This window comes from Giraffa tippelskirchi, chromosome 3, assembly GCF_054371585.1.
Source record: "Giraffa tippelskirchi isolate mGirTip1 chromosome 3, T2T-mGirTip1v1.2.pri, whole genome shotgun sequence".
In the NCBI taxonomy this organism is placed as follows: Eukaryota; Metazoa; Chordata; class Mammalia; order Artiodactyla; family Giraffidae; genus Giraffa; species Giraffa tippelskirchi.
In genome coordinates, this window is record NC_137277.1 from 178,035,829 (window position 1) to 178,063,443 (window position 27,615).

General features: G+C 43.9%; 1 protein-coding gene and 1 long non-coding RNA gene across 5 annotated transcripts; one reads left to right on the plus strand and one right to left on the minus strand.

Moving 5' to 3' along the window:
• Positions 1-23,381, minus strand: ZBTB8B (zinc finger and BTB domain containing 8B). Of its 4 annotated transcripts, none has more exons than XM_081585847.1 (5): positions 23,352-23,381; positions 18,475-18,597; positions 15,606-16,624; positions 4,635-4,813; positions 1-1,420 (listed from the first exon to the last, which is right to left on the minus strand). In XM_081585847.1, the coding sequence occupies exons 3-5, from the start codon at positions 16,582-16,584 to the stop codon at positions 1,103-1,105; spliced, it is 1,476 nt and encodes a 491-aa protein (XP_081441973.1). In that variant the 5' UTR covers positions 16,585-16,624; positions 18,475-18,597; positions 23,352-23,381; the 3' UTR covers positions 1-1,102. The 4 variants fall into 4 exon arrangements, with proteins under 4 accessions (XP_081441973.1, XP_081441972.1, XP_081441971.1 ...); XM_081585846.1 differs by having other exon boundaries at positions 22,062-23,381; XM_081585845.1 differs by lacking the exon at positions 23,352-23,381 and adding an exon at positions 22,912-23,043.
• On the plus strand, positions 16,634-23,348 carry LOC145543654 (uncharacterized). The gene is made up of 2 exons (XR_014080947.1): positions 16,634-17,835; positions 18,348-23,348. It is a non-coding gene; the product is annotated as an uncharacterized LOC145543654 (long non-coding RNA).
• Positions 23,382-27,615: the final 4,234 nt, after the last annotated feature.

The following is a 27,615-nucleotide window of genomic DNA, read 5'->3' on the forward strand; positions in this document are numbered from 1 at the left end:
TGGAAGTGCCTGAAACATCTTTAATCCATAATACTTCTTGTTCTTTAGCCTTTTAAAGAAATACAGTCTCTTTTGTTAGAATAATTGTATGGCTGCAAAGTGAATAAAGAACAGACTGGTTTTAAAAACCTGTTCTTCTACTAATGTTCCCTTTCCCTCCAGATGATCTTTTAAAGGTAAACAATTTAGAACTATAACTTGCTTATGTAGGCTTACCTTTTCCCTCCAATTAAAGTTCTATTCATAAAGTAAAAGAATGTCAGTGATGGCTGCATTGCCAGGTTACACAGTGGTGGCTCTCAGAAATGGCTGGAAAACGCAGAGGAGCATTTTGAGTTTTGCCCAAATGACTTGCTTTATGATTGTAAAACAGGTTATTTGTGTGCGTACAATCATCAAACACCAAGCCAGACAGGGAAACCACCCAGACCTGGGCTCTCAGGCTCCCTTCCTGGGGCTAACTTAAAATGTAATTTGATGGGGCAAGTCACAGTGCCATAAGGAGCCTTTCAGCTCATTTCCATGCTTGTCTGCACATAAATACACCTAGCCTCTAAAACTGCAATCTTAGATTTAGAAAGTACCTTTTACAATCATAAAGCCAGACGGCCCTGCCTGACTTAAATCAAGCAAGCTTTCTCCTTAATACTTTACCAGAAAGTTAAAGTATGGAATCGATCAGGAGAGGCTTGGCAGAGGTAAGACTGATCTCAAAATTTAATATATCCTTGCCCACCTTTTCAAAGAAAGAGGATGACAACACAGGAATGCAGAAGACTGAATCACTACGAAAACAAGTACAGAAGTTTTCTTATCTTCCTCCAAACCAGACTTTGGATGAACAGCTCTGGAAAAAAAATAGCAAGTCTCAGAGCTAACCTTGATTCACTCAGAAAGCCTTTGGAAACCAGGGGCACCACTAAAAAGTCGTTAGTCCTCTGAGTCACAGAATCCAACCTCCACTGTGCAGCCTAACAGAAATGCAAATAATTGGCAGTGAAAAAATGTTCCTCTCAGGGTTCCATGACATTGGACAAAGGGTGGCTTTCACTAACAGAATCAGCAAGAACAAATTCTAAACCCTCTCTCCACAAAGTTACTGCTACGTAAGCGTCTCTCCACCAGCTAAGTTGGGCTGAATTTGGGGTCTGTCGTCAGAATCCTCTCCGGCGGGGTCATTTTCCTCCCCAGACTCCACGTAGATTGGCCAGTCATTGTCTGTGTCACTCTTTTCTTGGCTCTCGAACGACGCCTCCACCAGGCTGAGGTTGATGGGCATCAATTCATGATCGTCGTCGTGCGTGTCTGTAACGCAGGTGCAGCTGTCACATAGCCCGAAGCGCCGCAGCCCCGGCGACAGCTGACTCATGAAGGTTCTTCTGCAGCCCTTGCAAATGATTGGACGGTTGGATCTATGAACCTAAAATCACCAGCACAGTGAATGTCAGAGAAACGAGGACGAGCCATGGCCTTCAGGGCCCCGTGTGATATGGCCCCTGGCTGACCTTCCAGCCGCATTTCTCACCACTCTCCCTTTTGCTTTTTCTGCCACCATCTCAGCCTCACCAAGATCCTTTCCAGCCCAGGGCCATCGGATGTGCATGGAGCGAGCCCTCCTGCCCATTGCCCCCCTCCCCTCTTACTAAAGTCCTTTTGTGTTTTTTTTCGCTGTGCCACAGGCTTATAGGAGCTTAGATACCTGACCAGTGATGAAACCTACACCTTGGCAGTTAAAGTGTAGAGTCCTAACCACTGAATTGTCAAGGAATTCCCACTAATGCCTTTCAAGGAAGTCTTTTCTGACGCTCCAGGCCAGATTAGATCTCCCAGCTACATAGTCTCACCTTACTTCTCCCTTCATGTCTAACAAATCATTGGTAAAATTTACTAGGTTATAGATTTATAATTTACTAGATTATAGATCTATAGAAATGGATAGATTATAAGCTCCACGAGGTCACAGACTAGCTTCACCCATGTTCTCTGTCCTCTGTGTCACATCTGTTACTGTATCCCTAGTGCCTGGCATGGAAAGGGCAATCGGTGAACCAATTAGGATTTTAGGCATGGCTTCTTAAGTCCTTTGGAATGTTTAGTTATTAAGAAGGCAGATTTGCCAAACAGCATATTTCCCAAACATGCCAGTGGATGCTTCAGCCTTGACTTTTTTGTTGATAAATGTTTTCTTTACATATGAAAAGGGTTTTGCATACTAGGAAAGTGAACCTGATCTCCTACTCCGTGCAACTCCTCATGAAGACAGCAGCCCCAGGGGTCCTCTTTATATAAGGACCTAGCTATCAAAAGTGTGCACTCTTCAGGAACTCCAGCCAACTGGGGATCTGTGAATGAATGAGCCTCCCTTGTGGAGAGCTCTGGATGCAGGATACACACAAGAGGCGAGACAGACAGAGAGGATGATGCAGGAGAAGGGCCAATAACAATACTTAGGTTGCTGGAGCTGCCCTTACATGTCCTGGCTTCCCATGAGGTTTCCTGGGTTTTCTGAGTCAACTTGAGTGTGTTTGTGACCCTTGCAGCCTGATGGAGCCTTTGAATAGTAGACTGGACCTAGTACAGAGTGGAATGGGGATTCCAACCAATGAAACATCTTAGAGGCACCCCAGGACCAATTTTTGCCAAGATGGATTGGAGATATAATTTGAAAAAAAAAAAAGGCCAAACAAAAACTTAACATCTTGGGATAAGGCCATTCTCAGACAAGTGTGCTGGGTCCAACACTGACAGGAAAGGCAGTCAGTCACCTTGAATGTATCTAAGTCTAGATTCTATCAAAATTGTAATTCACATATCATAAAATTCACCCTTTTAAAGTGTACAATTCAGTGATTTTTAGTACACTCATAAGGTTGTACAACTATCACCACCATCTAATTCTAGGACATTTTCATCACTCCATAAAGAAAACCTGTGCACATTAATGGTCTTGTCTCTCCCATCCCCACAGGCCTCAACCACTAATCTACTCTCTATCTCCATGGGTCTGCCCACTTTGTATATTTCATATAAATGGAATCACATAATAGATGGCCTTTGGTGACTTGCTGCTTTCATAGAGCCTAATGCTTTCAAGGTTATTCCATGTTGTAGCGTGTATCAGGACTTCATCTCATTTTATGGCTAAACAACAGTTCATTATAGGGATACACCACATTTTGTTTATTCATTCATCAGTTGATAAATATTTGGATTGTTTCTACTTTGGGGGTTATTATTATTCTTATTCGTAATAAATAATTTGGCTATTATTTATAATAAATAATAATATAATGCTGACATGAACATCTGTGTGCAAGTTTTTGTGTGAATGCATGTTTTCAATTCTCTTGGGTATATACCTAGACATAGAATTGCTGGGTCCAACTGGTAACTTTGGGCTTCCCAGCTGTCTCAGACGGTAAAGAATCTGCCTGCAATGTAGGAGACCCGGGTTCGATCCCTGGGTTGGAAAGATCCCCTGGAGAAGGGAATGGCTACTCACTCCAGTATTCTTGCCTGGAGAATCCCATGGACAGAGGAGCCTGGGGGGCCATAGTCCATGGGGTCGCAAAGAGTCAGACACGACTGAGCGACAATGGTAACTTTATGCCTGACCTTTGGAGGAAACACCAAACTGTCTTGCACAGTGGCCGCACCGTTTTGTGCTCCCACTAGCAGTATATGAGGATTCCAGTTTCTCCACATCTTCACCAGCATCGTATTATTATAAATTTTTTATTATAGCAATCCAAGTCTGTGTGAAGTGGCATCACTCCCATTCTGTGGGTTGTCTTTTCACATTCTTGAGAGTGTCTTTTGAAATCCAAATCATTTTTATGTTGGAGTTTCCAAAGACTCACTGCCTTGTTCAAGTGTTAGTCGCTCAGTCGTGTCTGACTCTGCAACCCCATGGAATGTAGCCCGCCAGGCTCCTCTGTCCGTGGAATTCTCTAGGCAAGAATACTGGAGTGGGTAGCCATTTCCTTCTCCAGGGGATCTTCCCACACCAGGGATCGAACCCACGAGTCCTGTATTATAGGCAGATTCTTTACCATCTGAGCCACCAGGGACGCCCCCGGTGGCTGCCTTGCTCAAAGATGATCTTAAATGCAATGTCTTTCTAAATGGTCTGAATGCTTTTTAGCATCTGGGACTCACCTACTAACATGAAAGACAGAATCCTAGGCAGCAGCCAGTGGGCAGGGAGGGCCCCTTGGGCGGAGGGTCCTCTTTGCTGCTCACAGGCAGCCCTACAAATGGTGTTACACCTCTTCCCCACCCAGGGGTGCTGAGGTTGGGTGAGAAACTGAGGCTACAGCTTACACTTGGGGTAACAGACCCTCAATCCCCTAAGCCCCAGTGTTCTCTGCCTTCTGACAACTCTCCTCAAACTAGGATCTGAACTTTAACTTTCCTCCTAAGAAAACGAGTCTGTCACCATGTTAAGTTTTCACTTTCTCTAAGTGCCACCAACGCAGCTCTAATTTGGTAGCAGACATACATGTCTAAAATTCTCTGACAATACCCCAGTGGACAGAGAAGTGAAAGACGGAGGGGCTTCACCTTTACATTAAACACATTTCATGAACCGCCCTCCACGCCCCGCCACTCTCCGCCATCCTGAGAGAACTCACACTGAGCGCGTGACTCCGCAGATGCTCCTGTCGGGTGAACCTCTTGCCACAGGTCTCACAGGGGTAGGGCCGCTCCCCCGTGTGCGAGCGGATGTGCCGCTTAAGGATGCCCTTCTGTTTGGCAGTGTAGGGGCAGAAAGGACACTTGTGCAGCTTGATGGGCACCACCAGTACATCACCTGGGGAACAAATGGTACCGTAAGCAGCAACAAGACTGGCTGCCCTGCGATGGGTGGAATCCAGAGCAGGAGAACTCCACCAGCCCAGTTTGAGAGGGAGAATCCCAACTCCACCAGCAGCTAACAGCAAGACGGTGTCTGCAGACCCCGACTCTTCAGCTCCCGGTCAGCCAGAGAGGGAAACGGGCCTCTGATACAAGACTGCAAGGAATGCTGTGAAGCATCAGCTTTCAAACTTCTCTGTGGCTCAGAGTTAGAAACAGCACTTATGTTACAGCCTGAGAACACACGTATCCTCATGTGGACAGCTTGAAATGCTTCCCAAAATAATATTCACTCTGATAATGTCTACTCTCCTTGATTTCATTTTAGGAAAATAATGATCGAGACCCTGTTACAGAATGAATTGCATCCCTCCCCACAAATTCCTATCTTCAAGTCATAACCTCCAGTGCCACTTGTATGTGAAGACAGGGCCTTTAAGGAGGTAATTAAGGTTAAATGAGATTGTAAGGGTAGAGCTCTTATCTGATAGGACTGGGGTCCTCATAAGAAGAGGAACAATGCCAGAGGTGCCAGGAATGATGGCTTTCTCTCTCTACTCTTGCACAGAGGAAAGGTCATGTGAAGACCAGAAAGAAGGTAGTTGTCTGCAAGCCAGGAACAGAGCTCTCACCAGAAACCAACCATGCTGGCGGCTCGATCTTGGACTCTGAGCCTTCAAAACTGTGAGAGAGTAAATTTCTGTTGATAAAACTACTCGGTCTGTGATATTCTGTTATGGCTGCCTGAGGTGACTAATGCAAACCTCCTGAACTGATTTAATGACCTTCAAAAATTTGTGGAAAAAAAAAAAAACTGTTATGATGGATCAGACCTCTAGACCAGGATTCATGTTTTCTTTGACAGTAGCTCCCGGAATAGCTTTCAGGCATGTGTATAAGAGGTTTGCTATAATGCAGCCCCCACACTGTTTGGAATTTATATTAACTCTCTATATATGAGATCATCAAATATCTAAAAATTCATTTAAATCTTTTTCCCTTTTTTTTTTCCACCTAGTTCATATAGCTGTTAGGGTGACAACATGATTATCACCCACATGTATAGAAACTGACCCTTTCAAGTTTCCTGAGTTACCCTATTGGCAGTAACTGAGATTCATTTCCTCTATCCATGCCCTTCAGGATTTTACAGAACTTGATCATATCATATATGTGGAGGCACTAATAACTCAAGTTTTCCAGGCATCGAAATTAGGAGTCATGTTCTGGCTCTACCACTTACAAGCTGTGTGACCTTGGACATCTCACTTGACTTCTCTGTGCTTTAATTCACTCATCTGTAAAATAGGGATAATAATAATTCCCACCTCACAGGATTGTGATAAGAATGAAATGAGGTAATACCTGAAACAGAGCACCTGGCACATAATAAGCTTTCATAAATGTCAGCCATTTTTGTCACATCATCATCACCTTGGTGTTTCTTTCCTGATTAATCTGGCCAGGCTCCTGCGGTCTCTCTCAACACAGGAGTAACTCCTTTTCTCTGAGAGCTTCTCGGGACACTTACCTGGGTTTTATACCTTTCCTGAGGTGCTGCCAAAAGTATGGCAAGCTGAATGTCAAGTGAGTATCCAACATCATTCTATGTAAGGGTGGAGATTCTCCTCTTTAGCTTCTAGTTCCCATGCTGATAATGTCTAACCTTTTGCATAATCTATAACAAAGGAGATCAAACCAGTCAATCCTCAAGGAAATCAACCCTGAATATTTATCGGAAGGACTGATGCTGAAGCTGAAGCTCCAATACTTTGGCCACCTGATGTGAAGAGCCAACTCATTGGAGAAGACCCTGATGCTGGGAAAGATTGAGGGCAGGAAGAGAAGGGGGCAACAGAGGATGAGATGGTTGGATGGCATCAGCAACTCAATGGACATGAGTTTGAGCAAGCTCAGGGAGATGGTGAAGGAAAGGGAAGCCTGGCGTGCTACAGTCCATGGGGTCGCAAAGAGTCGCACATGACTGAGCGACTGAACAACAATAGTGACTCCAAAATCTGTCTCCTAGAATAAAAGCAGTAGCTCATGGCTCAGCACTACATATACAGATTGGATTATTTACTTCTCACTGCTTACACTGGTGCTGAGAGACCAGTTTCCTGCTCTCTCCCCTGGCACTGTGGACTCTTCCCATCATTTATCCCCAAAACCTGCCATTGTGCTATCACCTTCTTCCTGATTATCTACAAAAACATTAAGTAAAATGGGTCCACTGTTAGACCTTGGGGAAAAATACCATTAACTATATCTCCATCAGAAAAGTATGAATTATTGCAACATTTTCCTTCTCTCTTATGATCTGATTCCCCCAGAAGAGCAGTTCACTTGAATGCCTATTACATGTGAGGCACTGTGTCAAGGTGCATTTTCATCAAGATACTTGTTTCTTCACTCAAGAAGATAAGTCTAACAGGAGTGAAAGACATGTAAACAAATTCATACAATATAATGTAACAAACACAAAGTTCAAAGTGATGAACAAAGGTAGACAAGGGTGGCTGTGGGATGAATTGGGAGATTTGGATTGACATATATACACTGCTGCTGCTGCTGCTGTTAAAGTCGCTTCAGTTGTGTTTGACTCTGTGCAACCCCGTAGACGGCAGCCCACCAGGCTCTGCTGTCCCTGGGATTCTCCAGGCAAGAGTACTGGAGTGGGCTGCCATTGCCTTCTCCAATATACACACTAGTGTGTATAAAATAGATAACTAATGAGAACCTATTGTATAGCACAGGGAATTCTACCCAATGCCCTGTGCTACTGTGCTTAGTCACTCAGTCGTGTCTGACTCTTTGTGACCCCATGGACTGTAGCCTGCCAGGCTCCTCTGTCCATGGGATTCTCCAGATAAGAATACTGGAGTGGGTTGCCATTCCCTTTTCCAAGGGATCTTCCCAACCCAGAGATCGAACCTGGGTCTCCTGCATTGCAGGGGGATTCTTTACCATCTGAGCCACCTGCGTAGCTCTATGGTGACCTAAATGGGAAGGAAATCTAAAAAAGAGGGGATATATGTATACCTGGGCTTCCCTGATGGCTCAGTCGGTAAAGAATCTGCCTGCAATGCGGGAGACCTGGGTTCGATCCCTGGTTTGGGAAGATCCCCTGGAGGAGGGCACAGCAACCCACTCCAGTATTCTTGCCTGGAGAATCCCCAAGGACAGAGGAGCCTGACAGGCTGCAGTACATGGGGTCGCAAAGAGTCAGACATGACTGAGTGACTAAGCAGAGTACAGCACATATGTATACATATAACTGATTCATTTTGTTGTACAGCAGAAGCTATCACAACATTGGAAAACAACTGTACTCTAATAAAAATTTTTAAAAAAGAAGAAAGAAAGATAGATGAAAAGTAATGAATTCTCTCCTGGAGTTCAGAGATGATCTCACAGGAGACGTGACCTTTGAGCAAGGTTTTTAAGGATGAATAGGGGTTCACTGGGAGTTCGAGAAAGAGAAAGGCTATCTCAGGCGGGACACAGCACAAGTTTAGGCACAGAAGTAAATGAGAATAGGGAATACAAAGCAGGGTGGAGAAGAATGAGGAATGAAGCCAAGGAAAGGGGCAAGAACTTCTTGTGAAGGTCCAAGGTCACATTTATGAATTCACTCAGCAAATTTATCCTGAGCACCTACAATGTGCCAGGCTGTGTTCCAGGCCCTGGGGATACAGTAGTGATCAGAAAAGACAAAAATCCCTGCCTCTGCGGACACTAACATGTTAATGAACTCAGACTTTATCCTTTAAGCAGGTAGGGTTTTAAGCAAGGAAGGTACAAGGTGATATGACTTTTAAAGGATTCCTCTGGGGATAATGCAGGGGAAGGATTTAAGAGAGGCAAGATTAAAGGCAGGAAGTCCAGGTGGGAGGGGATGAGAGATGACATAGAACTAAAGCCGTGACTGTGGAGGTAGAGAGGAGGAGAGAAGATTGAGAAATAAAATTCACAGCACATGATGACCTCAATGGGGAGGACAGAGCAGAGGAAAGAGAAGATTCTAAATGATACTGATTCTAAGTTAGCTGACGTGATAGGTGATGGTGGAATAAACTGGCAGGGAACACAGGAGGTAAAGCAGGTGCAGGATGAATGAGAAGGTCAATAGGGATTTTACCATGTTTGAGGCAGGCTCAGTGCATCCATCGGGGAATACTTGGATTAGACAGATAAATCTGGAGCTTGGGGAAAGAAGTAAAGAATACAATTGTGAGTCCTCAGCAGATTGAGTGGTTGCTTTAACTGAGGCCTGGTTCACCCCTAAGCACCCTGATTCCATTAATCCATGGTCTTAACACCCGGGATCAAGGGAGGGTGGGTCTTCCTTAGGCTTCACTGTCATCTCCAGAGCAAAAACCTAAGACATTTTGAAGGTCATCCCATCAGATGATACCGCTGCTCATCCTTGTTACAGTCATCTAGGAGCCCCCAGGTCATCTCACTCCTTGGAGATTTGATCGAATTGCCTTTAGACTCGACTCCTGGAAAAATTCTTGGTGTGAATACCAAAAATGACCCTTCCAATGCCCTGGTCTCACTGTTCCTGGATCTTTTTTCTTTCAGAGACCTTGTTCTCCATTCCACCTCAGCCACCCAACTCTAGACAAAGAGCTCTCAACTTTGCCCACATATTAGAATCACCTGGGAAGCTTAAAATGAAAAACAATACTAATGTCCAATCTCCATCCCAAGCTAATGGGTGGGGTAGGACCCAAGCATCACATTTTTTTTAAGTTTTTTTTAATGTGGTGAAGGTCACATAATATAAAACAGACTATTTTAACTATATTTAACTGTACAATTCAGTAGCACTAAGTACATTCATATGGTTGTGCAACTTTCACCATCATCCATCTCCCGAATTTTTCTCCTTCCTAAGCTGTAACTCAGGTTTCCCGGGTGGCTCAGACAGTAAAGAATCCGCCTGTAATGCAAGAGACCTTAACCTCATATTCCCCTCCAGCCATGGAAGCATTTCTTTGTTCTCCTCACAGTAAATTTCTTGAAAGAAGTACTATACTATCTTCACTTGTACACCTGAGGGTTATTTTTTTTTTGAGGTCTCTGGGCTTAGTGCTTTATTCTAATATTCCAATAATCACCATAATCACCATTTTATTATTTTTATTGAAGTATAGTTTATTTACAATATTATGTAAGTTTCAGGTGTATAGTATAGTGATTCAGTATTTTTTACAATTTATACTCCATTGCAAGATAATGATTACAATTCACTGTGCTATACAATATATCTTTGTTGCTTATCTATTTTAATTTTTCTTTAAGTTTTAAGCATCCTATTTGATGTTGCCCCTTCCGTTTTTTAAGTCTTTACTGAACTTGTTACAATACTGCTTCTGTTTCATGTTTTGATTTTTTTTTTTTGGTCCTAAGGCACGTGGGATCTTAGCTACTTGACCAGGGATCAAAGCTGCACCCCTTGCATTGGAAGAGGAAATCTTAACTACTGGACCGCCAGGGGAGTGCTCGTTTAAGCCTACACCGTTTGGTCTTTTGCCCACCACTTCGTTCATACTGCTCACCAATGACCTCTCCATTATTAAATACAATGATCAATTCTCAGTCTGCCTACACACAGTACTGGACTTTGTTGATTTCTCCTTTTTCTTGAAATGTTTTCTCCTCTTGACATCCATCACTCTTTCTTCCTTCCTTCCTCGGTTGGAAGGGGATCTTACTTTCCCCACCAGGGATCAAACTTGCCCCCTCTGCATTGGAAGCACAGAGTCTTAACCACTGGACCACCAGGGAAGTACGACAACACCCTTTCTTGATTCTCTGCTACCTCACGGACTGCTCCTTCTGTTTCCTTCGCTGGCTCCCTTATTTTCCTGACCTCTCAATACTGGAGCTTCCCAGGGCTCAGTCCTTAGATCTCTTATCTTCTCCTTCTAGATCTATGGAATACACAGGATTTCAATTGCACGGACCCAACAATGACCCCTAGATCTACATCTCAGCTCTGACTTATAGATATAATTGCTTACTGCACATCGTCACTGGAAAATCCCATGGACAGAGGAGCCTGGTAGGCTGCAGTCCATGGGGTCACTAAGAGTCGGACATGACTGAGCGACTTCACTTTCACTTTTCACTTTCATGCATTGGAGAAGGAAATGGCAACCCACTCCAGTGTTCTTGCCTGGAGAATCCCAGGGATGGGGGAGCCTGGTGGGCTGGCGTCTATGGGGTTGCACAGAGTCGGACACGACTGAAGTGACTTAGCAGCAGCAATAGCATCTTCACTGGGATATCCAACAGGCACCACAAACATAACATTTAAATCAATTGCTCAAAGTAAAAACATTAAGGCCATCTTTAATGCTTCTTTTTCTCATAACACTCATACAGCCATTAGAAACTCTGGTCAGCTCTATCTTTCAGAGTCAGTACAGTCCTAACCCAATCACATTTCACCTGTCTACTGCTACCACACTGATTCAAGGAGAGTGGGATGGGAGAGAGGCTCAAGAGGGAGCGGCTATATGTATACAAATAGCTGATTCACTTTGTTGTACAGCAGAAACACAACCTTGTAAAGCAATTATACCCCAACAATAAAATAAAATAGGGGACTTCCCTGGTGGAAGTCCAGAGGAACTTCCAGAGGAAGACCACCTCTGGTGGTCCAGAGGTTAAGACTCTGCTACCAATGCAGGGGGTCCAGGTTCAATCCCTGGTCAGGGAACTATAACTGAGAGTTAATGTGCTGTAACTAAGAGTTTACATGCCATAACTAAGACCTGGTGCAGCCAAAAAAATAAATAAGATGAAATAAATAAAATCTTTAAAAAAAATAGAAAAAGAAGAAGGCGCACACCTCTCACCTGGGTTATTGCAGTTACCTCCTAAGCAGTCCTCCTACTCCCACATCGCTCCCCTATGGCCTATGCTTCCCTGTAGCCTACAGGAAAGCAAGAGTGGAAGCAAGAGGCCCACTTAGAAGGTAACTGCACACAGTACTCAGAGGGATCCTTTTAATATATGTCATCTCAAGTCACTCTCTGCTGAGACCTTCCAGTGGATTCCCTTCTAAGAACAATATACAAAGACCTTCTCATCACCTTCAAGGGCCTACCTGGTCCACCCTTACTCGACCTCTCTGACCTTATCCCCCAACACTCTCTGCCTTGCTCACTCCACTCCAGCCACACTAGCATCCTGGCTGTTCCTTCTGTTCACTTGCCAAGTGTGATCCTACACCTGGGCCTCTGCACCTTGCTCTTCTCTCTGCCTGGAATGTTCCCCCTGATATCTCTGCAGTTTGCTCTCTTACTCACTTAAGGTCTCTGCTTAAAGGCAACCTGTTAGAAAGTCCTGGTCAACAGTAAATAAAATAGCATCCCCTCACTCTCAGTCAACTCTGTCCCTGCTTTAGTTCTTCATATTATACAGGTACTTATGTGTTTACTGTCTGGCTCACAATGCTAGAATGTCAGCTCCATGAGGACAAGGACTGTCTTTTGTTCACTGTTATAAACAGTGCCTGGTATACAGATAGTGCTCAATAAATATCTGCTAAATGAATAAATGAACAGGAATGATAAGACATTAAAGAAGCAAGGCCATGATGGAATGCTGGACACAATGACGTTAAATGATCCCATGATGAGGCTGAAAAGAAATGGGCAAAGGTAACAGCAATGGGTACTCAAGGTGTCAGAAGCCAGGGGAAGAAAGAATTTCAAGAAGGAAAGATCAGAGTTAACTATCAAGAGTGGTCAGAAAGATAACATCTGAAAATTACTTACTGGACAGCTCTGGAAATGTACAGCTGACCTCATGAAGCAGGTGGGGCATGGGGTGGGGGTCTTTTCTCACAGTGGGCTGAGAAAAGAATGCGAAGTAAAACAGTAAAAGTGGCCGATATAGATGAACTTTTCAGGAAGCAATGGGAGACAGTAAGGCTGGTGTCGGGAGGTCCAGGGGAAAAGAGATTATAGGAGGACCACGTGCTTTGACAGTGTCTGCTAGTGTCAGAGATGAGTGAATACACAAGTACTATAACTGCCTCCTCACCATCTCCCTGCCCCGGTCTCCCATAATTAATCTTTCCTGTCCACTCCCAAGCTCAGAAACTACCAAAAATTCCCCTGTGCCTACAGATAGAAACTTACCTCTTACCATGTAAGGTTTTCCATGATTGACTCCAATTTCTCCCTATGTTTTCTCTTCTTATCCTCAAATGCCACTTTTAGTTGATTTGCTATATTGTGTTAGTTTCAGGTGTATAGCAAGGTGATTGTTATACATATACATATTCTTTTCCAGATTCTTTTGCATTATATTAATATGTTATAGCAAGATATTGAATATAGTTCCCTGTGCTATACAATAAGTCACTACTTATCAATCTTGTATACAGTAGTGAGTACTCAGATGCCACTTTCATAAAGCCTCTCTAACCTAACAGGTGGAAGCCAGTTCTGCTTCTGGACCCCTGTGAAACTCACACCTCCATCTGTCTTTCAGCCCTAGTACCTTTGTACCACATGGTGCCACTTTCACACAGCTTAGCTTCTATAAGAAACCATCAGTTTTTTGAGAGCTGAAGCCATATCTGACTCATCTTTGTATCTTCACAAGGAAGTACTCAAGTATTTGAGCAAATATATGAAAAACCAAACAAATCAGTCCTACTCTGTGCCTTGGCACTTGGAGTAAATGTACCCCAAAGCCATGCAAATAGAACCAAAACCTGGCAGAAAACAGGCATGGCAAGAGGCCAGGAGACTGCCTTGCCACAGGATAAGTTGGAAAGCTGACTTTATAGATGGACAGATGGATTTGAATGAAGGTGGTGTAGACCTGAATTTCTATTTCTTGATACTTGTGATACAGGCAGAGGGGTTGAGAGATAAAATCAGTGCACTGAAATCCTCTAACCACCTGTGCTGCCTTCACAGTTTGTTTCATGAGTGAAATGAAGCCAGCCTGGGTTGCTATCAAAGAGCATTAGTGGTGACATGTACCAGTTCTGTATTCTTAAGGAACTCACCAAACCCTCTGAGTCTCAGTTTCTCCATACTTCCTCCACCCAACTCACATGGCACTATGAGGGGCTGATGGATGGAAAAGGGGAACATAGACTGTGAAGTGCTACTCTTACACAGAAATTAGATTTTGGAAGTCCCTGGTGGTCCAATGGTTAAGAATCTGCCTGCCAATGCAGGGCACATGGGGTCCATCCCTGGTCTGGGAAGATTCCACATGCTGCAGGGCAACTAAACTACTGCATGCTGAAACTACTGAGTCTGCATGCTGCAACTACTGAAGTCCTCATGCCTAGACCCTGTGCTTCACAACAAGAGAAGCCACTGCAATGAGAAGCCCGTGCACCACAGTGAAGAGTAGCCCTTGTTCCCGCACCTAGAGAAACCACACGCACAGCAATGAAGACCTAGTGCAGCCAAAAATTAATTATAAAGTTTTAAAAAAGAAATTAGATTTCAACAAGTTCCCATAGGGTAATCACTGAAAACAACCACTACCTTTTACGTGCTGGTTAAGCCAGTGTCTCTGAGGACCAGAAACCATATTTTCAAGTTTTTCAAGTCTAGATTAGGTTAGACATATAGAGCATTCTTGATTTTTTAAAAAAAATGAAATTTTGATGCAGGGATGAAGTAATTTTTCATTAAAAAATGTTAAAATGAAAAAAAAAAAAGAAATTTAAAAGTCTCCAGACAGACTCAGTTTTCCTGGATTTCTCCTGTGTGTTGTTGTTTAGTCGCTAAGTCGTGTCCAACTCCTTCACAACCCCATGTGTACGTGTTATTTTTTTTTAAAGTCTCAAAACAGTCATTTAGTAACGAATAAGAGCAGATCACCTCCCCTCACTTAGTCCACTTTCACTGCACAGTACTGGAGGGTGAATTAGAAATGTGACTCATTAATTTCCTGGCTTGAAAAGAAGCCAAGGGTGCTTTCATCAGTAAGGAGAAAGCCACGTCTATTTCCATCTCCTACAAGACAGTTTACAACACAATTACCTCATCGCCAAGAAAAGTTAACCATATTATCCCATCTCTCAGAATCGTTCAGGCAAAAACGAAGTTCTCTTAAAACACAAAATCCTACCAAAGGATACAAGAAATTGACTCACATGAAGCCCAATTCAACTCTCAAATATTCTCCACAACATCACACTAACAGCCACGACATGTTAACTGAGTACATGGGCCAGGCACCACGGCTGACACAAAGAAGGATAAATTTCCTACCTGTACAGAACATGTTCTCATATGTGAGAAAAAAAGTTATGAAAACCTTTTCATTTGGTCCTCAACTCTGTAAGAAGGCAAGGTGGGAGTGATTATCTCCTGAAAAAAAAAGGGGTTCAAAGAAATTTCATGAATTCACCAAAGTCCCCCTTGTGGTTAACAGAAGAGAGTGGGTTCTTTCCATGTCTCCAAACTGCATTCAACACGCTTATACTCTAGTTGTAGAGGTAAAAGAAAAAAAACAACAAACATACGTGAAGAGGCAATGCCCTGGACACAGCAGGTGCTCAATTAATACTATTGGCGGTGGTGGCAGTGATAACGTGGAGATAAGGGTAGCGATGGTGATGACAGGGATGTGATGGTGGTGACGATGATGGTAGTGACAATGACGATGACGCAGCTGATGGTGGGAGGCCAGAAGGCACACAAACGTGTGCTAAATGAGAGGCAGAGATGATGGAATCTCATGGAGCTCACCTGAGTCCTCTCCATACCAGTCAGTCTGCACATCCATCACGGAACTCATGGCTGATACTCCTGCACCATCTGGTCTTCCCTCCAAACTCTGAGAAAAGTGATGGTCCACGTCCTCTTTGCTCTGGACAGCACTGTTGCGCAGGAGTGCCTCCAGGAACTGTTTAACATGGTAGTTACTGTAAGCAAAGTCGAGAGCCTGGCCACTGGGCAAACCCTCCTCCCGGTGGGCCAGGCTCAGCGGGGCGGCAGGCGGCTGCAGCTGTCCATCCATCTCCACCTCCACTGCACCCAACTCCACCTTGGGCTCCATTTGTTCCGGCCGAGTGGACCGGTCACTGTCGGCCCAGCCACTGCTCTGGCTGTCTTTCCCCATCAGTTCCAGAGGGCTGCAGCCTCTGCGATCACCAGTGGGGGGCTCTCTTGGCCGGTCCACACTCTCCTCCCCCTCGGCTGGCGAGACCAAGCTCTTGGTCTCACCGGTGGTCCCTTTCTTGGGGCTTCCACCGTCCACCTGATGAGCTGCCGCAGCCGCCGCTGCCGCCGCCGCAGCCGCTGCTGCTGCAGCCACCGCAGCTGCCACCGCAGCCTCCTTCTCCATCTTTCGGCAGATGTCGAGGGAGGATCTGATGTACGTCTTGCAGAAGTTCACCACGTCGTTCATCTGCAGGTAGCTGGCAGCCGACATAACTTCAATCACGTTCTCCCCACACAAATCCAACTTCCCAGAATAGAGGAAGTCTAAGATGGTGGAGAAGGCGTCGGAGGTGACGATGTCCAGGGAGGCGGTGCTGTGCCGCCCGCTGTCCTGGATGTAGTGAATGAGCAGGGCGCGGAAGTAGCCGCTGTTGGCAAACAAGATGTTCCTGTGGGCCTTGAAGATCCGCCCTTCCACGATGATGCTGCAGTCGCAGAAGAAGTCCCTCTGCCGCTGTTCATTCAGCTCCCCCAAGAGCTTGGCATAATAGGATTGCATCTCCATTTCTCCACCAGCTGCTTCTGCTCAAGAGGAGCCTGGATCTCTGCCAAGATTTTTGTTTTTTGGTTTTTTTTTCAGTTCACAAATGCCAACCTTACAAATAAGATGTTCTTTTTTTTTTTTTTAATTCTTCCCAAAAAACCCAGTTAAGTAATATTTTTATAATACCGGCTAACAAAAATCAAAGATTGTCTAACTGGGTTAACTGATGAGAAACAGTAAAAGTAACTATAGCTATCTGTATGTGGGTGCAGAACTTAGTATTTTACATAGATTCTTTCTGTGAGCTTTCATAACAACCCTATGAGTAAGGACTAATATTATACTTACAATATTGTACTTACTAATATTGTATTTTTGAGACTCAGAAGATAGGAGATGATCCAGCTGCAACAGAGCCAGGACTCAAAACCTCCCGAGATCATGCTCGTATAAATGACATTCAACTTTCTTTAAGGCTCAAAATATAAATAATACCTGAATCTAAGAATTACAGTCTCCAGTACAGTCTCCAGTTCAATCTCCAGTGTCCCAATACAGAACTTAGAGACTGGCATGTCTAGTCTCAGCTCACACTCATTACCATAAGTTTGTGGGAACACTTGGTGGATGCTTGGGCTAGCCAAAATGCATTCTCCACTCTTATGATTTTATTGCCCTTTTTGGCTTTGATGGAATCATCCTTGCCCCATCCACAGCCAATGTGCTTTGCATAAAGCTAGCACCATGCCCAGGCTCCAGATGTGTAAGCTGTAACATAGGCCAAACCCATCAACATAACTTACCTTCTGATCACAGTGACTGGGTCAGAGATGGCCATGTGACCAGGCCAGAGCCAGTGAAAAGCAATGAAGCATTTGCTGGGGGGAATCCAAAAAAAGAGTGGCTCTCTGCTCTGTGGGCATGTGGGATATGTGGGATGCTTCTGCCACACCACAAGGGGAACCAGCCTAACACAGATGACAGCCCAGTTCAAACAGGAGCAACAGATGGAGGCCAGGGACACCATCTGAGCCCTAGCTCATGCTGTGCCAGAAGCCATTAAGTCCCTTTTTGCTTTGGTTGGATTTTCTCAGTGCAACTGAGATATTCCTAACTGATTGACTCCACAACCCTTCATTCACTCCTCTGTATTTTTTATGTCCTGGTCCTCCTCTGTCACTGGACTATAAGCCCTTAGAAGGCATGAGCCATGTCTTATTTCATTTGATTTCTCCTAAAGCACCTGGCAAGGCTTCCCTGGTGGCTCAGATGGTAAAGAATCTGCCTATAATGAGGGAGAACCAGGTTCTATCCCCGGGTCAGGAAGATCCCCTGAAGAAGGGAATGGCTACCCACTCTAGTATTCTTGCCAGTATTCCTGGAGGATTTCATGGACAGCGGAGCCTGGCAGGGGAGGATACTCACTCCAGTATTCTTGCCTGGCGGGCTCCTCTGTCCATGGGATCACAAAGAGTCAGACACGACAGAGAAACTAACACTTTCACAGCATTTGGCAGTGCTTTGGACAAAGTAGTTTAGCTGAATACAAAAGAATACTCCTCTCTTACCTGCTAAGTAGAACAAGTATGTAACAAATACAATTATTAATTGTTCACTCGTGTCTGACTCTTGTGACCCCATGGACAGAGGAGCCCACCAGGCAAGAATACTGGAGTGGGTAGCCATTCCCTTCTCCAGGGATCTTCCTGACTCAGGGATTAAACCCAGGTCTCCTGCATTGCAGGCAGATTGTTTACCATCTGAGCCACCAGCGAAGTCCCCAGAACAAATATAAAGCATAAATCAAGCTTAAAATCTTTCTGCAAGTGAGGAAGACAGAGCTGACCTCCCCTGAGATCTCCTCTCTATCTTTTCCCATCACACAAACCACGTAGCCATCAATCAACTTACCCCTTTTATTTACTGACCCATTGAGCTCAGAGAAGTTCCTATATCTTCTTCTTCTATTGGAATCCCAAAAGGCCTAGTGAAAGCTGCCAACCACAGCTAATAATTCTTCAGCACTCTTCTTTTCTACAAGTGGAACACAACAATTACCCCACCCAAGAGAAATGAGGCACCTCTACCCACAGACAGAGTCTTCCCACTGCCAAGAGATCCCTCAAGGCCTGTGTGTTAGCCTAACAGACTGTACTCATAAAAGACCAACAACAACCTCATTAAATGGCAGCTTACACCTACTTTCTACACATTTATAAGTGACACATTAAGTTTAGCAACTAGAGAACAAAGAAGTAGAGGAGCCTCTATAAGTAAACTGACAAACTTAAAAGTGAGAATTGACAGCTAGGAAAAGGTAAAAAAAGTTATCAAAAACAGACCTAGAAATTTTTTCAAAATATCAGCCTGAGGCCACTTAGCTAAGGGTATTAAATGCTCCTACATATTCAAAATGGCCTAAGGACATCACTAAATTATACCCCAGGGCTATGATGGATGGGCCTAAGTCATCAAGATGATTCTTTTTAAATTCATTTTAAACTCCAAGAGGTTATAATTTTGGGAATGTTTTTTCATTCAAAGTAGTTAAAATTAACATTTTGATTCAGAAAGGAAGAGAACTGTCTGATATCCGAAAAACTCTTCTTCTCCTAAATAAATCAACCCTGAAAGTTTTCACAGGATTAAGAGTTCCTGATCATTCTCACCTCTTCTAAACGCTCCAACCAACCTTCTTCTTTTTGGCAGTCATATAAAGGGGAAAACAAGATACAAGAGAATGCTACATTTAAATATTAAATACTGTTCTTCCTCAGAACTGAAAGAAAACTGATCACACTGGTAAAAAGTTTTCAAAGTAATAATATCCACTGTTGATAGAAATGTCATTGGGAACACCATTTTAGAGGGGAATTTGCCAAGATTTATCAAAACCTAAAATGTACACATCATTTGGGATTTTCCTGGTGGTCCAGTGGGTTAAGACTGCACTTCCACTGAAGGAAGCACAGGTTCAATCCCTGGTCAGGAAACTAAGATCCCCGAATGAGGTATGGTGTGGCCTCCCCTACAAAAATAACACATCTTTTGCTCCCAAAATTTCATGGCTAAAAACTTAACCCTTTTGGATGTATTCCCAAAAGTACATCAGATCATAAGCTGAGAGATGTCCATCACACCAGGTTTTTGTACAAGCACAAAAGCAGAAACAATGTGAATGTTCACCAGTAGTAAAAGTGAAAGTGAAGTTGCTCAGTCCTGTCTGACTCTTTGTGACTCCACGGACTGTAGCCTACCGGGATCCTCTGACCATGGGATTTTCCAGGCAAGAATACTGGAGTGGGTTGCCATTTCCTTCTCCAGGGGGTCTTCCCAACCCAGGGATTGAACCCAGGTCTCCTGCATTGTAGGCAGATGCTTTACCATCTGAGTTCACCAGTAGGGGGCAAGTTAAATCAATGAGGTATATTGACACAGTGGAAAACTATGCAACCATGCTTTAAAGAATGAGAGTTGTGTGTGTTCATATAAAAAACTTACCAAGATATATGAAGGAAAAATATAAGATGCAAAACAAAATGTACAGTATGATCCCATCTATGTATATGTTTTTGTTGGTGTATGTAAGAATTTTTTTCTGGAAGGTTATATGAGCAAGAGTTAACAGCATATAACCAAGAGTTAACAGCAGATAACCAAGAGTTAGCAGATAACCTCAACAGTATGTGAACCGAGAACTTCCAGATGTCAAGCTGGATTTAGAAAAGGCAGAGGAACCAGAGATCAAATTGCCAACATCCGCTGAAACACAGAAAAAGCGAGCGAGTTCCAGAGAAACATCTACTTCTGCTTCATTGACTATGCCAAAGCCTTTGACTGTGTGGATCATAACAAACTGTGGAAAATTCTTAAAGAGGTGGGAATACCAGACCACCTTACCTGCCTCCTGAAAAATCTGTATGCAGGCCAAGAAGCAACAGTTAGAACTGGACATAGAACAATAAACTGGTTCCATACTGGGAAAGGAGTATGTCAAGGCTGCATATTGTCACCGTGCTTATTTAACTTACATGCAGAGTACGTTATGCTGGACTGGATGAAGTACAAGCTGGAATCAAGATTGTCGCGAGAAATATCAATAACCTCAGATATGCAGATGATACCACTCTTCTGGCAGAAAGAGAAGAGGAACTGAAGATCCTCTTGATGAAAGTGAAAGAGGAGAGTGAAAAAGCTGGCTTAAAACTCAATATTCAAAAAACTCAGATCATGGCATCCCGTCCCATCACTTCATGGCAAATAGATGGGGAAACAATGGAAACAGTGACAAACTTTATTTTCTTGGGCTCCAAAATCACTGCAGATGTTGACTGCAGCCATGAAATTAAAAGACTATGACAAACCTAGACAGTATATCAAAAAGCAGAGACATTACTTTGCCAACAAAGGTTCATATATAGTCAAAGCTATGGTTTTTCCAGTAGTCATGTATGGATGTGAGAGTTGGATGGTGAAGAAAGCTGAGCGCCGAAGAATTGATGCTTTTGAACTGTGGTGCTGGAGAAGACTCTTGAGAGTCCCTTGGACAGCAAGGAGATCCAACCAGTCCATCCTAAAGGAAATCAGTCCTGAATATTCATTGGAAGGACTGATGCTGAAGCTGAAGCTCCAATACTTTGGCCACCTGATGCAAAGAACTGACTCATTGGAAAAGACCCTGATGCTGGGAAAGATTGAAGGCGGGAGGAGAAGGGAATGACAGATGATGAGATGATTGGATGGCATCACCAACTCAATGGACATGAGTTCGAGCAAACCCTGGAAGTTGGTGATGGACAGGGAGGCCTGGTGTGCTGCAGTCCATGGGGTCACAAAGAGTGAGACACAACTGAGCAACTGAACTGAACTGAACCTTGAGAAGAGGGACTAGAGGTAGGAGGCTTTTGGAACGACTTTCACTTTTCATTTATAATCTTTCCATACTGTTAGGATCTTTTACCGTGTGCATATATTGCTTTTTTCCCCCTTTCCTTTTTAGCAAAGAAGAAAAAGGAGGAGGGACAGAGGGATAAGGAATTGGTAAATAAGGGAGATTATTAAATAGGCCCAATTCCTCTTTTTTAAAAAGTATTCATTTATTTGTTTGACTGAGCCTGGTGTTCGTTGCAGCATGTGAGATCTAGTTCCCTGACTAGGGATAGAACCCAAGTCCCCTATATTGGGAATATGGAGTCTTAATCCCTGGACTACCAGGGAACTCTTAGGCCCAGTACTTCTTAACTTGTAGAATGGTCTTATCTACAGAGCCTCCCTCCAGGCACTTGTATTTTTCACTGGAAGATGCTCCTTTCTAGAAATAGCACCCAAAACCTATCTATTTCCTTTGGCTTTCTGTCTGCAAATATGCTAGATTCTACTGGCTCATGGAAGTACTCCCTTGACTTTGCAAAAGTCTATCCATGTATTTTCTTCAAACCTTTCTCCAACTGCATTTGGCATACAACGTGGAAATGTTTATTCACATCAATCCAACTTGCCTTCGGTGCTTTGCATCCCTGGCACAAACCGAGGATCACCACTTCTCCTGGAAAAGAAGCTCGTAGGGTACACTGCTTCCAGAAGCACATTTATCCACACTCTGGCAGGAACCCTCCCAACCTTCCCATGGTTCCAATTCAATTCAACAGTTACTGGCTACAAGCAATGCCTGACACAAGGAAGAGGCCAAAAATAGAAAAGTGAACCAAGAACATCGCATGTCTTCCAGAAGAGGGCAGATGCCAACACTAGTGTCAGCAACAAACTCTCACATTCCCCTGAGGGGATCACGAGACTGTCTTCATTCCAGCGCCAAACGCAGCTTTGAAATCCACCCACTCTTTCTGACAACACTCCTGCAGACTCACCAACTAGAGAATAATGAAAATCTGCTCCTCAATTGTTAGCATTTACTGAGAACTACTTCTCATGAAGCACTGTAAAAAATATTAATACTTTAAAAACATAAACTAATGTTAACCTCCCAAGAAGCCAGTACAGTAGACAAAATCATTACTTCTTTTTCAGAGGAGGAAACTGAGGTTCAAATTTACATATAACACGCTCAGGCTAGGACTGACACCGAGATTAGTTCGAGTCCAGAGTTGACATCCTTATCCACTATGCCATCCTGACTTTCCTAACCCTCCAGGAAACCGTGAGAAGGGCTGGGGAAGTCATTCATTCCTTTCCCAAACGCACGGAGTGGAGGAAAACGACTCAGAAGAAGAGTTTCCACTTTGACAGAAAATATTTCTGGGTCAACTGCATCTTTGATTCATCTGCTAAATTGATCCCAAGTCAAGGGGATCCTCCCCCGCCGGAGGCAGACAACCCTGCAGAAATCACCAGAATCCGTTACTGGATACAGTCTTTGGCTCTCGAAGGTGAGAACCGAGGCCTTGCCCCTCCCATGGCCTCTCCGGGACAAAGTGACTGTCTCTGCCAACTGCCCCAGTCTGGCCGAACTCTTGCGCCCTGGGACCATCAGAATCCGCGTGCGCCCATACAACCCGCTGGACGACTCCGGGCATAGGGGGCAACCCAGCGTCAGGGAGGAGGGGGGAAACGGCCGCCGCACGGCCCTCCCCACGCTGGAGAAGGAAAGGGTCCCTCAATGAGTGCGGGTTCGCCCGGCTGGGGTCCAGGGATTAGCCAGGGCCGAGCGGTCCGAGAGAAGCCGACCGACGCGGAGCATCCCTGTCGTTTGCCCATCCCGCCCCCACGGCTCCCCGAATCCTCCCCAAGCCAATGAAAGCGGCAGCGTGAACCCACTTGTCTGCTCTCACCTTCCAGCTAGTTCCAGCCGCGCCGCCGCCGAGCTACGCGCACTGACACGCCCCCCTTTCATTCACCTGTCGCCCCCTCCGCTGAGAGGCGGGGCAGTCGACCAATCACGGGTGCTTCTGGGTTCAGGAAGGCGGGCCCTTGGACCAGACGGTTGCTCAATGGCTTCGGCGCCCCCTCCAGAGGATGCGCTCTGAAGGCTCCAGTGCTCGCGGAGTGATGGGAGTTGTGGTCTCACAGTTCATTTTTCGGGCAAAGCTACAGTGAACAAAACTACAAGTACCAAGATGCCAAAAGGAGCAAGGACCAGCGCTTGTAAAAGGCTAGAGCTCCGATCGGTCTTCTGAGTCCCACTTGAGGGACCTGCGAAGTATCAGTCTCTTTGTCCGGAGAGCTAAAAGCACGTCGTGCATATTAATAAAGTCTACGGAATAAGAGCTATGATCTGTCAGTCCGCACACAACTGCCGGCGCTCTCCGCAAAATATCTGGAAATAAGTGACATGGTTTAATCTACTCAACAGGTTTTTCTTGAACACCTGCAACACTCTATTCCCTTGAAAGGCTTTCAGGTTTATATATACAAGTGAAATCGTTAAACAGCAGTACTGATGTGTTCTAAGTAACAGTACAGGCACGTTCTGAGATGGCTGTGAAATAGACAAACCAGGTTAATGCTCTCAGCTTCGTTCTAACCGGAGGGTATAGTCGTTCGCGAGAGCTGCTGTAACAAAGTACTATGCTACTGCTACTGCTAAGTCTCTTCAGTCGTGTCCGACTCTGTGCGACCCCAAAGACGGCAGCCCACCAGGCTCCGCCGTCCCTAGGATTCTCCAGGCAAGAACATTGGAGTGGGTTGCCATTTCCTTCTCCACACTGCTCTGCTACTGCTGCTGCTGCTGCTAAGTCGCTTCAGTTGTGTCCGACCCTGTGCGACCCCATAGATGGCAGCCCACCAGGCTCCGCCGTCCCTGGGATTCTCTAGGCAAGAATACTGGAGTGGGTTGCCATTTTTATAGACTGGCTTAAACAACAGAAATTGATTGTCTCACAGATCTGAAGACTATTGAAGTCCAAAATCCAGGTGTAGGCAGGGTTAGTTCCTTATAAAGGAAGAATCTGTTCCAGAGCTCTTTTCTTGACTTGTAGATGGCCATCTTCATGTTCACATGGTGCTCTCCCTGAATACATGCCTGTGTTCAGATTCCCCCTTTTTATAAGACAGTTGTATTGAATTAGGCTTCCCCGATGGCTCTGTGGGGAAAGAATCCACCTGCGAAGCAGGAGGCTATGCGGGCTCACTCCCTGGGTTGGGAAGATTCCCTGGAGGAGGAAATGGCAACCCATTCCAGTATTCTTACCTGGAGAATCCCATGGACTGAGGAGCCTGGCAGACTACAGTCCGTAGGGTCACAAAGAGTTGGACATGGCTGAGTGACTAAGCGTGCACGTCGTATTAGATTAGGAGTTCACCCTACACCAGTACAACCTCATCTTAACTAATTGCATCTGCAACAACACTATTTCCAAATAAGATCACATTCTGAGATACTGGGGGTTAGGATTTCAACATAAGAATTGCGATGGTGAGATGGAGGGTACAATTCAACCCATAACAGGGAGAGATGGCCGATAAATAGATGACTTTAAAAAAAGGAACTAGGTGAAGTGCATGCAAAAGAGCTAAAAAAGAGTGGTGAAGCAACAAATAATGACTCAGTGGCTAGGTTAAGTTGAGGGTCCTGGATGGCCTCTCTCAGTTGGTGATGTTGCAACTGAGACCCTAACTAGGAGAAGTGAACCATGCTAACATTAAACAGAAAAGCATTCCATGCCAAGGAAGAGTTAGTACAAAAGCTCTAAAACAGAAACAAGAGGATGACCTCTGAATGCGGAGTGGATGACAGGCAGACCAGCTTAATGGGCATGCAACCTGTGCAATCCCAGGGAGCCCCACTCTCAGAAAGGCTCCGTGCTTGTTTTAAGGCTCTGGTGGTCTAATTGCTCTCTTGCAATTCTTAATAATTTTTGAACAAGGAGCCCCATATTTTCATTTTTTACTGGGTCCCACAAAGTATATAGCCAGTTCAGGTGACAGGAAATATGAATGGATAAAGGAGCAGAAGCCAGATCATGTAGAGAATTGTAGGTTGGATTTTTTGTGGTATGTTTTACATGGGATGAGATATCTTTGAAGGATCTTAAGCAGTGGAGAGAGATGATCTGATAGTAAGTGGTCCCAGGAAAAGATGCTGATAGCTGGGGTTAGGGTAGATGTGGAAGAGATGGAGAGGGCTGGTTCACAATATATTGTAGAGCTTGTCAACAATTAAACTGCAGCTCGCTCTAAAGACAACTTAGATAATTTAAATAAAAATAATTTAAAAGGTAAAATGTCAGTCAAGTACCATTGTACAATTCATCAGAGAAAAGCAGTTTATTTATCTCTTGCAAAGCTAGATGCCGAGAGAAGAATAGCAGCATATCTTTACTCTCTGGGTGGCTCTCCTTGTCACAGAGTTCCCAATGACCAGCTCGGGACACAGGGACATTTGATCCCATGGCAGTGGAATAGTCATTGGAAGGGAGGCATCTCCAAGCTCAGCCTCTCATATCGTCTAACCTGAGAAGTCATGTCATTGGTGCCTTAACCTTAATTACAGCCATATATGGCACTCACACTGTGTTATTAATTCTGCAATTCCTGGATCTAGGATCTGAATTTAAGGTATCAAATTTTATTGCGGTGATCTCTATGCTCTGTGCCAGGTGATAGAAATATTCCAGGCTGCTAAAACAGAGGGGCTTTTAAGACATGGAAGCAACCTGAATGTCCCTCAAGAGATGAATGGATAAAGAAGATTGGTATATATACAATAGAATACAATAGAATACTCAGCCACTAAAAAAAAAAAAAAAGAAAGAAAGAAATAATGCCATTTGCAGCAATATGGATGGACCTAGATATTGTTATACTAAGTGAAGTAAGTCAGACAAAGACAAATATCATAGGATATCACTTATATGTGGAATCTAAAAAATACATTACAAATGAACTTATTTACAAAACAGGAGTAGACTCACAAACATAGAAAACAAACTTACGGTTATCAAAGGGGAAAGGCAGGGAGGGATAAATTAGGAATTTGGAATTAACAGATACATACTACTAATAGAAATAAAAACAAAAATAAAGAGAAGGAACCTAATCAAACTTATAAGCATTTGTACCGCAAAGGAAACCATAAACAAAATGAAAAGACAACCTACAGACTGGGAGAAAATATTTGAAAATGATATGACCGACAAGGACTTAATCCAAAATATACAAACAGCACATACAACTCAAAAACAACTGAAAAACCCAACCCAATCAAAAAAATGGGCAGAAGGTCCAAATAGATATTTCTCTGAAAAAGACATTCAGATGCCCAACAGACACATGAAAACATGCTCAGCATTGCTAATTATCAGAGAAATGCAAACCAGAACTACAATGAGATACCACCTCACACTGGTCAGAATGGTCATCATTAAAAAATGTACAAATAACAGATGCTGGAGAGGGTATAAAGAAAAGGAAACCTTCGTGTGTTCTTGGTGAGACTGTAAATTGGTACAGCCACTATGGAAAAACAGTCTGGAGGTTCCTCAAAAAACTAAAAATAGAATTGCCATTTGATCTAGCAATCCCACTCCTGAGCATATATTCAGACAAAACTATAATTCAAAAAGATGCAGGCATCCCTATGTCCATAGCAGCACTATTCACAATAGCCAAGACATGAGAACAACCGAAATGTCCACTGACAGATGAATGGATAAAGAAGTTGTGATACATATATAAAAAGAACAAAATAAAGCCATTTGCAGTAACATGGATAGTCCTAGAGATTATCATACTAAATGAAGTAAGTCAGGAAGAGAAAGACAAATACCATATGGTATCGCTTATGTGTGGAATCTAAAATATGACAGATGAATTTATCTACAGAAAAAAAAAGACTCACAGATAATGGAGAACAGACTTGTGGTTGCCAAAGGGAGCGGAGGGTGGGGAAGGGATGGATTGGGAGTTTGGGATTAGCAGAGGCAAACTTTTATATAGACAACGGATAAACAACAAGGTCCTCCTGTATAGCATAGGGAACTATATTCAATATTCTGGATAAACCATAATGGAAAAGAATATGAAAAGAAAGTATATCTATGTATAACTGAATCACTTTGCTGTACAGCAGAAATTAAAATATTGTAAAATCAACTA

Coding starts and splice junctions, on each gene's coding strand:
- ZBTB8B (XM_081585844.1), bottom strand. CDS start 16,584: ATGGAGATGCAATCCTATTATGCCAAGCTCTTGGGGGAGCTGAATGAA. Junction 4,814..15,605: donor CTGGTATGGAGAGGACTCAG/GTGAGCTCCATG, acceptor TTTGTTCCCCAG/GTGATGTACTGGTGGTGCCC. Junction 1,421..4,634: donor TGCGGAGTCACGCGCTCAGT/GTGAGTTCTCTC, acceptor TGGTGATTTTAG/GTTCATAGATCCAACCGTCC.